The sequence below is a fragment of the Carlito syrichta genome, unplaced genomic scaffold, assembly GCF_000164805.1.
Source record: "Carlito syrichta isolate Samal-C Ts95f unplaced genomic scaffold, Tarsius_syrichta-2.0.1 Scaffold304360, whole genome shotgun sequence".
Lineage (NCBI taxonomy): Eukaryota > Metazoa > Chordata > Mammalia > Primates > Tarsiidae > Carlito > Carlito syrichta.
In genome coordinates, this window is record NW_007248456.1 from 260,931 (window position 1) to 276,082 (window position 15,152).

Below are 15,152 nucleotides of genomic sequence, written 5' to 3' on the forward strand. Positions count from 1 at the left end.
GTTAGCACATGCCTGTAGTTCCAGCTACTTGGAAGGCTGAGGCGGAAGGATCGCCGGAGCCCAGGAGGTCGAGGCTGCAGTGGCCAGGAGCGTGCCACTGCACTCCGGTCTGGGCGACAGGGTGATACTCCGACTCAAAAAAAAAAAAAAATTGAAAAAAATCTAAAGCATCTATCATAGTGTCTTACTTCACAGGGACTTCCACAATTAGTATTGGCTGTTTTATTGTTGTGGGTTTTATTAATATTATTGTGTTAACTACTATTATTATTGATAATGGAATCAGAATTAGCTAGATACAGAATAAGTTAAGGGATATAGACTAGGTGAGAAAGGACGTCAAAGCAGGAGAAATCTAATCAACTGGAAGAATAGGGAAGAATGTATTTTTAAATTTCTTTTAGTAAGGTAAAACATATAGTTCAGTATGCAGCTTTTTGAATTTTTAGTTACATGTAGACACATGTAACTAATTTCCATGTCCTCAGAAGCCTCCTTCATGCCCTTCCCAGTCAGTACTTCCTGCATCAGAGGTAAACCACTGTACCAACCTCTAATGCCATAGAATAAGTTTGTAAATAGAATTATATGGTATATGCCTCTTTTTTTTTTTCATGAGAAGTACCTTCTTTCACTCAATATTATATCTGTTGTTTGGGGTTTTTTTTTTTCCCATTGCTATGTAGTATTTCTTTGTGTAAACATGCTATAATGTATTTATTAATTCTACTGTTAATCGCCATTTGAATTGGTTCCAGATTTTGGCTATTTTGGGTAAAGTTGCTGTGAACACTCTTGTGCCTCTCTTTTGGTGGACATACTCGATTCTCTTGGGTATATCTAGGATTAGAATTTCTGCGTGTTTTAATATATAGACATTTAGCTTTCATAGGTAGTGTTAAATATAGTCTTCCAAAGAAGCTATGCCACTTTTTACTCTCACCTTTGTGAATAGAGTTCCAGTTGCTCCATATTCTCACCTGTACTTGAATGGTGTTAATCCTTTTATTTTAGCCATTATTATGGGGATGTAGGTTTATCTCATTGTAGGAGTGGAGAGGATAGTTGGAAGATAATAGTTTACTACCCCAAATCACTAACAAGCAAACTTGATGAAAAGTCATGCTGAAACTATTCTTCATTGTTGGTAGTGGTCAATAAATGTTATAGACTTCAAGATTTTGTGTATAAATATAACTTGTTTTACTAAAAGAGTGATTTAAAAGTAACATTGAATTCTCACACATGGCGAAAATGAATAAAAGCCTAAGAAGTGTTTTGTTGTTGTTGTTGTCATTGTTTTTTTTTAATTTCAATAGCTATAGGGAGTACAAGTAATTTTTTTTTGGTTACTAAGAAGTCTTTTGACAGAGCTCTTTGGCTTCTAATACATGTACTTTCATGACGGACTTTTTTTTTTTTTTTTTACATAAAAATTGTTTTGCACGTTTTTAGTAAACCACCTTCATCCAGTCTAAAGAAAGTATCCCTAGTGTGACATTTTATGCTTTGTTTTCTTTGGAATTACCCTTGGAAACTTAATGTGTAATAGGGCAGTGTTTTCATTTTAAAGCTTTGGAACATTTTTATTTGTTCTTTGCATTTTATGCTGATCACCTACTTGTTTACCCTTAGTAGGTAACATGCAGCTCATAGCATTTGACCAAACTTGAATGTTTTAGGAAACATTTTGCTTTTTATCTCTTTATAATTTTAAATAACTTAGAAGTTATCAGGCCAGCTTTTAAAATAGGCATTTTGTTTGCGAGTTTCAGGTATAGAGAATCATTTGAAATGGGATTCATTTATTGGGTCTGATAGGTAATATGTAATCTAGGTTTATGAGTTTCTTTTTCTAACGTTTGAAACTTTCTGAAAGACACATTTGCAAAATGTGCAGAAGTCAGTCTATTCTAACTTATGACTTTTAAAATTTGTTATTCTATTTTTAAAATAATATGTAAATGCTGGTATAATAAACTAGACATTTTTCTTTTCTTTTCTTTTCTTTTTTTGAGTCAGAGTCTCACTCTGTCACCCAGGCTAGAGTATAGAGGTGTGATCATGGTTCACTGCCCCTCGACTTCCTGGGCTCAGGCAATCCTCTCACCTCAGCCTTCTGAGTAGCTGAGGTTACAGGCATGAGCCACCATGCCCAGCTAATTTAATTGTTTTGTTCTGATGGGTCTTGCTATGTTGCCCAGGCTGGTCTTGAACTCCCAGGCTCAAGCAAACCTTTGTCTTGGCCTCCCAAAGTGTTGGAATTACAGGTGAGAACCACTGTACCCTGCCTTTCCCCCCCCTTAATCTAATTAGTGGATTAATCTGGATCCAACTGAAGTCAAGATAGCACTGGAGAAAATGAAGTCTGGTCCTGTGAGAATAAACGTTTGTTTTTTTTTTTTCATTTTCAATATATACTTGTAGAAAGTTTTTGTTTTCTTGCACATATATTAGAAGACCTTTGAAGTTATTTATGTTAGTTACTAATATTGAGAGTTATTTATTATGTTTATTACTCTTAATATTTTAGAATTTTTAAACTGAATTATCTTTTTGTTTTGCTTTACTAAAACTGAAGTTTCAGATTCCTCTTAAGTTTTTATAAAACTCCATGCTGCACTTATGAAACCGTTTTCTTTTTCTAGTATTGGGATGGAGAGGGAAAAAAAGATTACTTTTTTCATATTATATAAATAATTAAGTAAAATATCCAGCTATTATAATTCAAATACAGAATAAGTGATACCATTGATGTGCTAGAAATCATTTAAAAATGTTTCAGGCACTACTTAATGATTGTTAAGTGCTGCTTTTGAATAATTGTGCATGTTTCTAAATATAGGCTTTTTTGGACTTCAAACAAATTATTACAGGGAAGAGTTAATATTACGTGTCCTCAAAAGCAGAAAAATCTCTTTAAAATGTGTCCTGTTCCTTTTATACCTGTAACACAAATATCAGTATTCACATTTCTCTAGCTGTAACCATATAATATTAATTTTGTTAATTGCTTTTGGCGTAGTGCTATATTAATGTTATAGATTGCTAGGATATATGCATGTTTGTCCCATTGCACTCATGTATTTTAGATTCTTCTTTTCAGAATTTGTATAGTGATAGGCAATGATAATGATAAGAGTAAACATTCATTGAATTTATACTGTGTAAAAAATACTGTGCTAAGTGCTTTATATGCATCCTCATCAAACTCGTATGACAAGCACATTTTTAGATTTTTAACAAAATTTATTTCCCCAGTCTTTTTATCTCTGCTTTATAGTTTGTCAAGTGGTGTGAAAAGTATGTTGGGTTTATCATGTCAGTTAAAATTCTGTTAGAAACCAGCTCGCTAGATAAAAGCCCTATAAGGGCTGAATTCATGCACAGTGCTCTAAGAGCATGGAAAAAAGCTGTTTCACTTGATCTTGGTGGGCCAGGGAAAGACTTCTCTAAGCCTTAATTCTAAAGGATTTTACTGTGTATATGCTTCCTACACAACATATATCAAATATAATGTATATTTAAAATTGAATGATTTATATATTAACTTTTTAACATTAGTAACTATATATGTTCAAAAGTAGTAATACTGAGATGTTGACAATGTGTTTTCAAAGGTTTTGAAAGAGGGAAGGAAGATATTTCTCAAAATAAAGATGAATCTGCACTTTCTATGTCAAAGAGCAAGGTAAGCATAATGTCCCAAATATGACATTTTTTCTGATATTTAAGATGAAAAAACTAACACTGAACTCCTATCACGCTTCTATGGGATGTTTTCATGTTGATATGTCTAAACTGTGTGCTACGTATGTACAAAGTGGAGCTCCACTGGGGCTGATGTAAGTATCATTGGCTACTTGGAAATGGGCCTGTTGGTCACCAGTGTTCTCTCCAGAGCAATACTGTTTCTGTCTGCTGTAACAGTACTTCTCAAACTGGCATCTGAGGGCTTCATTCAGATCTATTCTCAGGGTTCATGGTTTTAAAAAAAAGTTCTTAAGTGTTTTGGGTTCATTCAGATGACAATAAAAATATATAAATTTTACCAGTTAAAGGCCAGATCTCTGAGGCCTACAACTGAAATACATTTTCTTAAAATAAGACATAGTTTTCTAAGTCAGCATTTCTCAAACTGGAATTCTTAGGTCTGTGGAGCATTTCTTCTTTAAGAGTACACATTCAAATTTGAGAAACCCTGTTTATGCAGCGGTTTCCCTACAGGTTTGTAGCTTACTAGATTTTCTATAATTTGTCAAGGAATTTTACTTTTGACTATTCTATTGGAAACAAGATGGAGCTTTTATATTTGTGGAGTCAGACTTAAATGACCATAAGAAAACCAATTTCTTCAGCCAGTAAATTATCTGCTATTCTCAGCAGTAGTCCTTGCTCTTACAATGCTACATTTTTTGCTCTTGTTCTTGTGAGTGGTTGAAAGGACTGCACGATGTTTTTATGTATGGTTTTACACAGATATTGTTCACACTTATCTTTTCAAGTATTCATTACATGAAGGTCCATCTATCATGTGTACTTAGTATAGAAGTTTAATAATACTTTGTATTTATATAACATATACATGAAAAATGCCTTGTTTACATAGGAGGAAGAAGATTTCTTTTTCCTTTGCAAGGTTTATGACTGAGATCCCTATCATAAAAGACAGATTAGCAAGAGAAAAGCATACACATTTATTTAATATAAACTCTATGTGACATGGGAGCTTTCAGAAATGAAGATCCAAAGAAACGGAAATTTATGCTTTGGTTTGATAAAGAGTTGACAGTTGTATAGAAAAGCATGATTGAACAAAGGGAGAAAGTAAAATCTGGTACTAATAAACTGGGGGGACTTAGAAGGTCTATTTGTTCAAATTCTTCTGGGCATCTCTCTGCTTTCAGATCCTTTCTTCCAAGTGTAGGTAAAGCCCCTGTTTCAGTTGAAGGTTAGAGTATGCTTCTGTGGCCCACTTTAGGGGAGGAAGGCAGGAGGTCAGAGAGTAACCTTCCTGCTTCTGAAGTTTTCTTAGTTTTCTTCAGCTTAAAAATACTCAGTATGCCAATGTGTCATATTTTGGGGTAGCAAGTTTTAAGCTCTGTCAGTCATTTTACATGATCTGTGTAATTAATGAAAATAGGAAATACTTTCTCTTGGGTCTGCCATAGCTAGAAATACAGTGAGATTTATGGAATTTTAAAAACTTATTTTTCAAGCAATGAAAACCAGATTTGGTAAATGTATGGTATGATGGTATTTCTACTCAGAAGCCTAAACACTTAAACACAAAGACCTGCATACCACAGCTACCTGTAGGCCTGAAAAGGAACTTTGTATACCTTAATACAGCAGTGTGTGCTAATGACTCACACCTGTAATCCTACCACTTTAGAAGGCTGAGGCTGAAGGATTGCTTGAGCCCAGAAGTTTGAGATCACCTTAGGCAACTTAGCCAGACCTGTCTTCACAAAATAAAAAATAAAAATAAAAATAAATTATTTGGGCATCAAGACATGCGCCTGTAGTCCCAGTTACTACGGATGCTGAGGTGGAAGGATTACCTGAGCCCAAGAAGTCAAGTCTGTGGTGAGCCCTGATTGTGCCACTGCACTCCCGCCTGGGCAACAGAATGAGACCCTGACTCAATAAATAAATAAATAGGGAAAAAAATATGAATCCATATATGACTAGGTGCTATGGTTTGTGTATAATAGCATCTATTCATATGTGGATCTTTAAATTAATTAAAATAAAATAAAATTAGAAATCCAGCTCTTCAGTTACACTAGCCACGTCTTAAATGCTCAGTAAGCTCAACTATAGAACATCTGTCACTTAGAAAGTTCTACTTAGGAGCACTGCTTTATAGTCAAAAGAGTGAGCTTGAATCTTGACTCTCATCTATTACTTAGGATTTTCTAGATGCTAATTACAATGTTTTTTTGGTCGTTGTTGTTTTTTTGAGTCGGAGTCTCACTCTGTTGCCCAGGCTGGAGTGCAATGGCACACTCATGGCCATCACAGCCTTGATCTGCTGGACTCAGGCGATCCCTCCGCCTCAGCCTTCCAAGTAGCTGGAACTACAGGCACGTGAAACTTACTTCAGGCCTGACCTATTTTTTGATTTATTGTAGAGACGACGTCTTACCAGGTTTCCCAGGCTGGTCTGGAACCCCTCACCTCAGCCTCCCAAAGTGCTGGGATTTCAGGCTTGAGCCACCACACCCAGCCTACAATGATATTAATAGTTACTTTGTTTTTAAGAGACAGGGTCTCACCATGTTGCCTAGGCCGGATTGAAACTTTTGGCCTCACTGGGACTATACGCATGCCACCATGCCCAGATTAATAGAATTAAAATGAATGAGTAGGATCCTTAACATAGTAATTATTTGGTATAAATAAAATTATACCCATTGTGTTATTTTCCAAGAACTGAAACTTACTGATTCTCTTACAACACATAAATTTAATCTTGGTTTATTCTATTAGTTTAGGAAATATATAGTTGCTAGTTTGTCCCTAAGTATTTTAACATAGAACCCACTCTGTTGTCCTTCAAAATAAGTTTTTAAAATTCTGTAAATCTCACTGTATTTCTAGCTGTGGCAGACCCAAGAGAAAGTATTTTCTATTTTCATTAATTACACATATCATATCAAATGACTGACAGAGCTCAAAATTTGCTACCCCAAAATATGACACTTTGGCATACTGAATATTTTAAGCTGAAGAAAACTAAGAAAACTTCAGAGGCAGAAAGGTTACTCTCTGGCCTTCTCCTGCCTTCCTTCCTTTCTCCCCCCTTCCTCATTTAACCTCATTCTCTTAAAATTCTGAAGATTTTGTTCTTACCTAAGTAAAATTTTGGAGAACAAAATTTTATTGTTCCTTCTATGATTGATCTGTATAACTAAGCCTGTCAAACAATTTTAACTTTATACTTTTATGAACTTGATGTAAAAAGTATCAATGTTATCATTTTGGTCATAGGATTTGAGATTAAGTGTTGTTTTTTAAAATGCAAATTGAGACCAGTAAACACAATGGAATGTACCCTTCTCATACCCAAAGCATTTTTTTTTTTTTTAATAGACAATTCCTGTTTCTCATGCGTCTCTTCCTAGGCATTTTCATTGTGAATGAGTGAATTGGAAGTCAGTTGGTCAGATTATCCCAAACAAAATAGCATTTTTAAATGAGTTTTTAATTGTCTTTATCAACAAAAGGAATTACAGCATAAGTAATGCATCTAGTGGGATAAAAGGAATCCTATTACAAGAATACGGGGATTCTGAGGTCAGATTTCTTCAACCATCTATCTACTTGCCTTGTAGGTTTGCTAAGTTATCTGCTATATATTCTTGAATATATTTATTTCTTCAGATATTTAAAAAACATTTCTAAACCAAAATATCTGATGTAGTCCCAGTAACTTATTGTTACCTTTAATCTGTTGGTCTTAAGTTTCCTCATTAGTAAAAGGGTTATCACTATCTTATCACTCGCTCATAAGGTTTCTTTGAGTATTTAGCATAGTACAGTTGATCCTTAAACAAACAGTTGAAAATCATTATATAACTTTTGACTTTCCAAAAAATTTTTAAATGCTAAGAGCCTAATATTCATCAGAAACCTTACCAATAACAGTTGATTAACACATATTTTGTATGTTATGTGTATTGTATACTGCCTTCTCACAATAAAGTAAGCTAAAGAAAAGAAAATATTATTAAAAATACATAAGGAAGAGAAAATATGTGTACTATCCACTGAGTAGAAATGGATCATGAGAAATATCTTTATCTTTGTTGTCTTCACATTGGGTGGGCTGAAGAGGAAGAGGAAAGGGTTGTCTAGCTGTTGCAGAGGGGGCAAAGGTGGAGGAAGTAGAAAGGGAGGCAAGAAAGGCAGGCATACTTGGTGTAGCTTTCATAGAAAAAAATCTGGACACACAGTTCAAACCATGTTGTTCCAATCAGCTGTACTTGGTAAATAGTAAATAGCTATTCGCTTTTCTTAACTTTTAAGCTAATACTATTCGTATTTTTAAATTGAAAGTATCTAAGAAGTACAATGTTATACACATTATCCTATTAAGTTGTGGGAAATAAAATCTCCTGATAATTTTAAACCGTCATATTCCTCCAACAGTAGCCATGGCATCTTTGTGTTCCCAGGATAAATGAGAAGGCAGAGACATGCTTGCCTTGAGGAATTTTGTGAAATTGTTTTAGTATCACAATATATTCAGTCATCATGGATGTAAGCAATGTGATGCTTCAAGCCCAGCTGTTAAAAGAGTACCTTTAACAAAAGTTTTACTAAGTTTATTCCCCATCTCTACTTTGAGAATCGTTTGCATTTCCCTTCTGGGTCAGCCAGTTAGTACCATCACCATAATAGCCCGTATTTCATACCAAGTGTAGCAGAGGCATTTGTAGGAGAGATGAGAGAAATGAGCTGCAAGTGCCAATTTATTTTCATAGTATCAGTTCATCAGATATTTATTGAGCCCTTCCTTTTCTTCAGGTGATCTACTGGGTTATCATTGACAAACAAACCTGTTATCTGCTCTCATGAATCTAAAAATTGAGTGAGCGAATCTGTCAGGTTTTTATCCTTGATCATATCTAATGATATTATTGCAGATATGGCCGCTCAACATTTGAAAGCCACCATTTGGATTAAGTATATGTTCTTGGCACTAGGAGTAGTGCTAAGAAATTTAAGTACTTTCTCCTGTGTCTCACAATTGGTAAAAATAAAAATCAGAAGACATTAAAAGAATATATTTAATTTTATTGTTCCAAGATCAATAGAAATGGCTTTAGTCGTGTGCTTTTTAACTCTGGTGAAGCGTTGTGGTCTCTTTAAACAAGCTCTGAATTAGGAGACTGAGATTCTGATCTTTGCTATGTTAATGATTGTTAGTTTGGAAAATCAAACTTTTTTGAGCCTTCCTTTCATGATTTGTAAAATGGAGATAAAACTGCTTGTTGTGCCTATTTCACAAGCTTCTTGTGAAAATCAAATAAAAATATGACGTATAAGCCAAAAGTCCAGAAACAGATTTAAGATATTAATAGGTTAAGAAAAAGGAGATCCTGGGGATATTAGTGTTTACATGCTATATAAGCTAGACAGAAAGAATGGTTTACTGCTAGTTTCTTAAGATGTTTGTGTTTCTTCCTATTGAAAGAGGAGTAGCAACAGGACAATGTGTGCACCAACTTGTTAGAATTTACATCATTTAGTTTTTTATTTAGAATATTTCAACTGTTAAAAAATAATATTGCCTTTGACTACTTTTGTCCTAAGAATAAATAATTGTAGTGTTCTTAGAAATACTATGAAAAATAGAATGTAAAAATCTACAAATGATCTTATTTAACTTCACATTGTGTATTAATTTATTGATTAGTTTTAACTTTTTTGTATTTGTGGGTTTTACATGGATTCATTTTAAACACAAATATTGTACAGGAAAAATGTCTTTTTTTTTTTGAGTCGGAGTCTCACTCTGTCGCCCAGACTGGAGTGCAGTGGCTGCTCCCTGCCACCGCAGCCTCGACCTGCTGGGCTCCGGCGATCCTTCCGCCTCAGCCTTCCAAGAGTAGCTGGAATTACAGGCCTGCGCTACCATGCCCGGCTGATTTTTTGATTTATTGTAGAGATGAAAAATGTCTTTTGAAAATGAACATTTGCTTAAAATCACTGCAATAAATGGGAAGAATGTCACAAACATAGCTTTAACATTAATTTGTATATAATGTGTAGAATAAATGAAGGCTTTAATTCTTTCTGTTTTGTTTATTTCTATATGATTTCAGTCTGAATCTAAACTTTATAATGGGTCGGAGAAGGATAGTTCAACTTCAAGCAAGCTCACAAAAAAAGAATCTCTTAAGGTTGGTTTTCATGGTTATTTCTGGAAAGTAACTTATATTGTGCTTTGCATGTGCTTTTGGAAGCAAGCTGATAAGATAAAAATATATATATGTGTGTTCCTAAAGAAAGAAAAAAATATGTAGAGACAGGCACACATAGAAAATGTTAATATTTGTATGGTACACTGTGGTCAGGCTGATAAGACTGCTTGATGACTGTCCTAGAGCAGACTGCTTCAGGCCTCACCTGGCCAGCAGCTGAGGATTTGCTGTGTCAACACAGCTATATCCAGGCCAGGCTTATCAGTGCATTGTGGAACACCTGATGGGAAACTCTGGTTCCCATTAAAAGTGGAGTTTGCTGACTGCTGGGTCATGAGCTAAATTTGGCCCACAGGTAGACATATTTTGTTCAACTTGCATGTTTTGAAAATTTGAGCCAGCAATTAAAAGTCCAGATTTCCAGTTTCTCTTAGAAATATGTGGTGTTGGGCTAGACTTCCTGAATGGCCACCAAACCTGGAGCTTAAGAAACACATGCTTTCCAACTGGTGGGGATCCCTGTCTGATCTGCTTTACCCATCTGTGTTTCATGCCTGGTCTTGTATACATTTGCATTTGCAATCCCATATTAAATCTGTTCATTGAGATATATTAATAAAGATCAAAAGTCTAAAGTATTTAGGGTGTAGAATTATTAAAACTTTATTATGTGTAAGTAGTCTGCTTACCATTAAATGCAACTTTTCTGGTGAAAGATTTTGTTATAGTTGTTTAAAAATAAGTCACTAGAGGTTATCATCACTCCTTCCTCATCCAAATAATAACCACAGAACAGTAATAAGACTGCATTAATCTATTTCTGCTTCCCCAAATTATCTCAGAAGTAACTTAATTACAAAGGTAAAACTTTGATATTTTGAATGAATTAATTTCACTGTCATGGTTTCTTTACTATTTCTATCTTACATATTAGTATCAGGAAAGAGAATAAAACTTCCAGTTGCCAACAACTGCAGCATTGTTTGTAATGTAAAAAAACTGGAAACAGAAAAGATTTATATCAGTAAAGAAGGTATTAAGAAATATTACAGAAGCAGTATAGGCTAATGGTTAAGAGCATAGCTTTTGAAGCTTTCTGCCTTTCTGTTTGAATCCTGACTCCATAATTTACTGTATTATCCTGGGCAAGTTACTCTGTGTGCCTCAATTTTCTCATCTGTAAAATAAAGATAATAGTTCTACTTCACAAGGTTATTGTGAGGATTAAATGAGGTAATGATAATACAAGTAGTGCTTAGAACAGTGGTTGGCATAGAAAATGTGCTCAGTGTTAGCTCTTTTATTATTTATTCACTATGGGAATCCTGTGTAACAGTTAAAAGGCTGAGGTAGACATGGAAACTCATCCAAAAATATTAAATAGGAGTCCTTTTTTTTTTTATGTTGCTAAATCTACATGTTTCTATAGGTTGTTTACATACAAAAAGTCTGAAAGGATAGTGTTTTTTATAAGGTTAACAGTGTTCAATTTTGAGGATTAGAATAGGTTGGGGTATAATAAAAATAGCTTTTAACTTTGTGTTTGTTTGTTGTCCATTTTTTCATGAGATTGTATTCATGTATTGTGTAATTAAAAAGAGGTAAGCTTTTTAAGAGGGTACAGAAAACTGGACTCCTCAGGATCTGTAAAACTAGATCCTAAACTTGGTTGTCTAAAACTTCCTCCAACTCTAAAACAAACCAAAAAACTATAGTTATTTTCATCCTAAAAGCATAGAATTCTAAAGAGGTTTGGGATTCTGTACTTTACATTCTATAGACCTAAAAAAAATTGCTCATTTTTATTAAATTTTTTTATTTTTCTATTATTTCTATAAAATATTAGGTGCAAAAGAAAAATTATCGAGAAGAAAAGAAAAGAGCCACAAAGGAGTTGCTCAGTACAATCACAGATCCTTCTGTTATTGTTATGGCTGATTGGTTGAAGGTCAGTGTGTGTTGAGTCTTGAATTCTAGTTGCTGGATGTTTACCTATTGGAATGGGAAATCCCAGAGTGTACTTACAGCCTACAAGACACAAATAGCTCTTGGGATGATTGTTTTTCACTGGTGAAGACACTATTAACTATATCCCAGAGGTTCTCTATTCCAGTCTTAATGGAGAGAAGGAACCTTAATGTCTCTCTTAACAATAACAGTATGTACTGGGTGACTTCAGACTCCCCCTTTCTAAATTTGTCTTGTTTAGAGTTACTATTGTATGCCTGTTTTGGGAGTTAGGGAGTCCTGTATTTATTTCATACTTCATGTAGGTGCATTGAAGGAACAGATGTTTTACATTAAATAAAAGTGAGAGTAATTCCTATTTTTGATCTAAATATTAACATCCTTTTAGTATTTTGAATTCCATGAGTTGCATGCAAGCTGTTTTAATAGATTATGGAAATAGAAATTGACAGAAAAAACTTGTTTTAGACTTATTATTGACATAGCATTAAACCCTAAGATGAGAAACATTTTATGAGAATAGAGATTCATATAACTTGTGTTTTTTAATTTTCTCCAAGAAATTTATATACCACATTTTATGTAATTACTAAGAACAAAGTAATTTAGAGAAGATAATTTTAGGGGTTAGGAGGAGGTTCTTTTTTCTTCCTACCACTCACTAAATATTTAGGGAATGCCTGGTATGTGCCAGAAGTGGTTTCAGTTCTGTTGATGTAGTGGGGAAGAAAATTTTTAAAGGCAGAATAATCATATACTAACACAATTAAAATTATAGCTATGATAAATTTTACAAAAAGAAGAGTCATAATACTAGGAAAGTGTATTTTAATGACCTGTAACCTGGTCAGGAAGTTTAGGAAAACTATTCTACCTAGTACATTATTTTGAAATTATTGGCCTAATCTCTCAATAAAATTTAATTTCTTTAGAAGGAGGAGCCATGTCATTTTCATGTCTATTTGCAGTACTAGCTTAAAAAAAACGATTAATCTAAAGCGTACATGTTATGGAAATTTTAGATTAAGCCATCCTGTTTGCAGTTTTTGTTTGTTTGTATTTTGTAGAACAGAAAGAGAAGAACAGATCTTTATTTTTAAAATAAATTTATCTTTCTGTAGATTCGTGGTACTCTAAAGAGCTGGACCAAGTTGTGGTGTGTGTTGAAACCTGGGGTGCTACTGATCTATAAAACCCAAAAAAATGGTCAATGGGTAGGAACAGTTCTTCTGAATGCCTGTGAAATCATTGAGCGTCCATCAAAAAAGGATGGCTTTTGTTTCAAACTTTTTCATCCTTTGGAGCAGTCTATTTGGGCAGTGAAGGTACGTAAGCACTTGTTATACAGGTAAAAGGTAAAGGTGACAGTCTATGAGTAGAGCTGAGATAAATCAATCAAATGATTTTCATCCTCTGCTAAGACTTACAAATTTGCTCTGCTTTCTTTTTTTTTTCTTTTTTTTTTTGAGTTGAAGTCTCACTCTGTCGCCCAGACTGGAGTGCAGTGGCCGCTCCTGGCCACTGCAGCCTCTACCTGCTGGGCTCTAGCGATCCTTCCGCCTCAGCCTTCCAAGTAGCCAGAATTACAGGCATGCGCCACCACCCCCGGCTGATTTTTTTGATTTATTGTAGAGATGAGGTCTCGCTGCCCAAGCGAGTCTCAAACCCGCGGGCTCAGACAATCCACTCACCTCAGCCTTCCAAAGGTGCGGGATTACAGGCTGAGCCACCGAGCCCGGCTTTGCTTTGCTTTCAAGTGCATTATTCCCCATTCTATCTGTACCCATAACAAAATGTGTACCAAAAGACTTTACTTGCCTTTAAGATCTAACTTTAAAAATTTCTCCAGAAAATATTTTTCAAATTTATATTACATCTTAGTGTCTCTTTTGTCCTTGGGAATTCAGTTTGTACTGTTTTTTTTCCATTTGTAATTACTAACTCTTCTTTGTTACATTGTATTATGTTTACCATGTTTTTTTTCTCTTTATACAATTGGTAAGATTCCCAAGAACAGAAACTGCTATTTGTTTTTGTGGTCTTTCCTGTAGTGACACTAAATGTATAATGGGAAGCCTAAAAGCAGAGGCAGCCTTACTCCTAAGAGAGACAGATTTCTTTAAAGCCAGAGCAAAAAAAAAAAAAAAAAGCATTATTGTGGTCATTCCTGTTCTATATTAAGTAGAAATAAACAGGGAAATAGAAATGCTGTATCTCACTCACCACCAAGGAATCCTAGAAACAGTAAATATGCAGCACATACTACTCTTCAAATTATAAGAATCATAATGAATTTTTAAATCACTAAAAATATTTTTTGTTAAATTTATTTAACTCTAAATAGTGGAGGAAGAGAGGGACATTTGTACAATTATGTAAATATTGGTATATTCCCTAAAAGCAAAACCTACTTAGAACATTGTTTAAACATTTTTGAAAGCAAGTGTTTATGAATAAGAAATGGTAACAGCCAAGTGCAGTGGCTTACACCAGTAACCCCGAACTTTGGGAGGCCAAGGCGGAGGATTGCTTAAGCCCAAGAGTTTGAGACTAACCTGGGCAACATTGCAAGACCTCACCTCTACAAAAAAGTAAAAAATTAGCCAGGCATCGTGGCATGCCTGTTCTCAGCTCACAAGGCTAAGGTGGAAGGATGGCCTGAGCCCAGGAAGTTGAGGTTGTGCAGAGCCATAATTGTGCCACTGCAGTCCTTTCTGGGTAAAAGAGTGAGACCCAGACTCAAAAGAAAAAGAAAAGAAGTGTTAACAGTTATGGTTATGAGTTGTTTGTATTGGGTATTCTCTTTTGAGTATTGTACATGGAATCTTTTATTTAATTCTCATACCTCTTCTTATATAGATAAAGAGATTGAAGCCTTAAGAGGTTACTTAAGTAATTTTTTGGCAGGGAGCCAAGATTGTAACCCAGGCAGTCTGCCTCTACATCCTACTCTATACTAAGAACTGGCCCATGACTTATAAAGCTATTTGAGAATGCCTAGAATATTATAGTAGTTGTTAAAGTCATATTGATTTTTTTCTACTTTTCATTTTAAATCTGTTTTTTTTCGTATAACATGCATGATTCTTGAAATTCGTTTTGTTCTTTGACTTAAATAACTCTTTCCAAACAACTTAAAAATTATGCTTTTGCATCAAAATTATACTGCAAATTCAATGTTTAGTTTTCTTTCTAGATAAGAACTGTGTCTACCAAAGTTTAGCATAGGTGATACTAATCACTGTGGTG

At 34.5% G+C, this 15,152-nt stretch overlaps 1 protein-coding gene across 4 annotated transcripts in view; it reads left to right on the forward strand.

Moving 5' to 3' along the window:
• Positions 1-15,152, forward strand: part of OSBPL8 (oxysterol binding protein like 8) — a 193,490-nt gene that overhangs the window by 136,878 nt on the left and 41,460 nt on the right. For all 4 annotated transcript variants that reach the window (XM_008059784.1, XM_008059787.1, XM_008059786.1 and 1 more), the window contains 4 exons: positions 3,621-3,691; positions 9,837-9,914; positions 11,782-11,883; positions 13,025-13,228. In XM_008059784.1, coding sequence (XP_008057975.1) covers positions 3,621-3,691; positions 9,837-9,914; positions 11,782-11,883; positions 13,025-13,228 — 455 coding nt within the window. The remainder of the gene's footprint in view (positions 1-3,620; positions 3,692-9,836; positions 9,915-11,781; positions 11,884-13,024; positions 13,229-15,152) is intronic.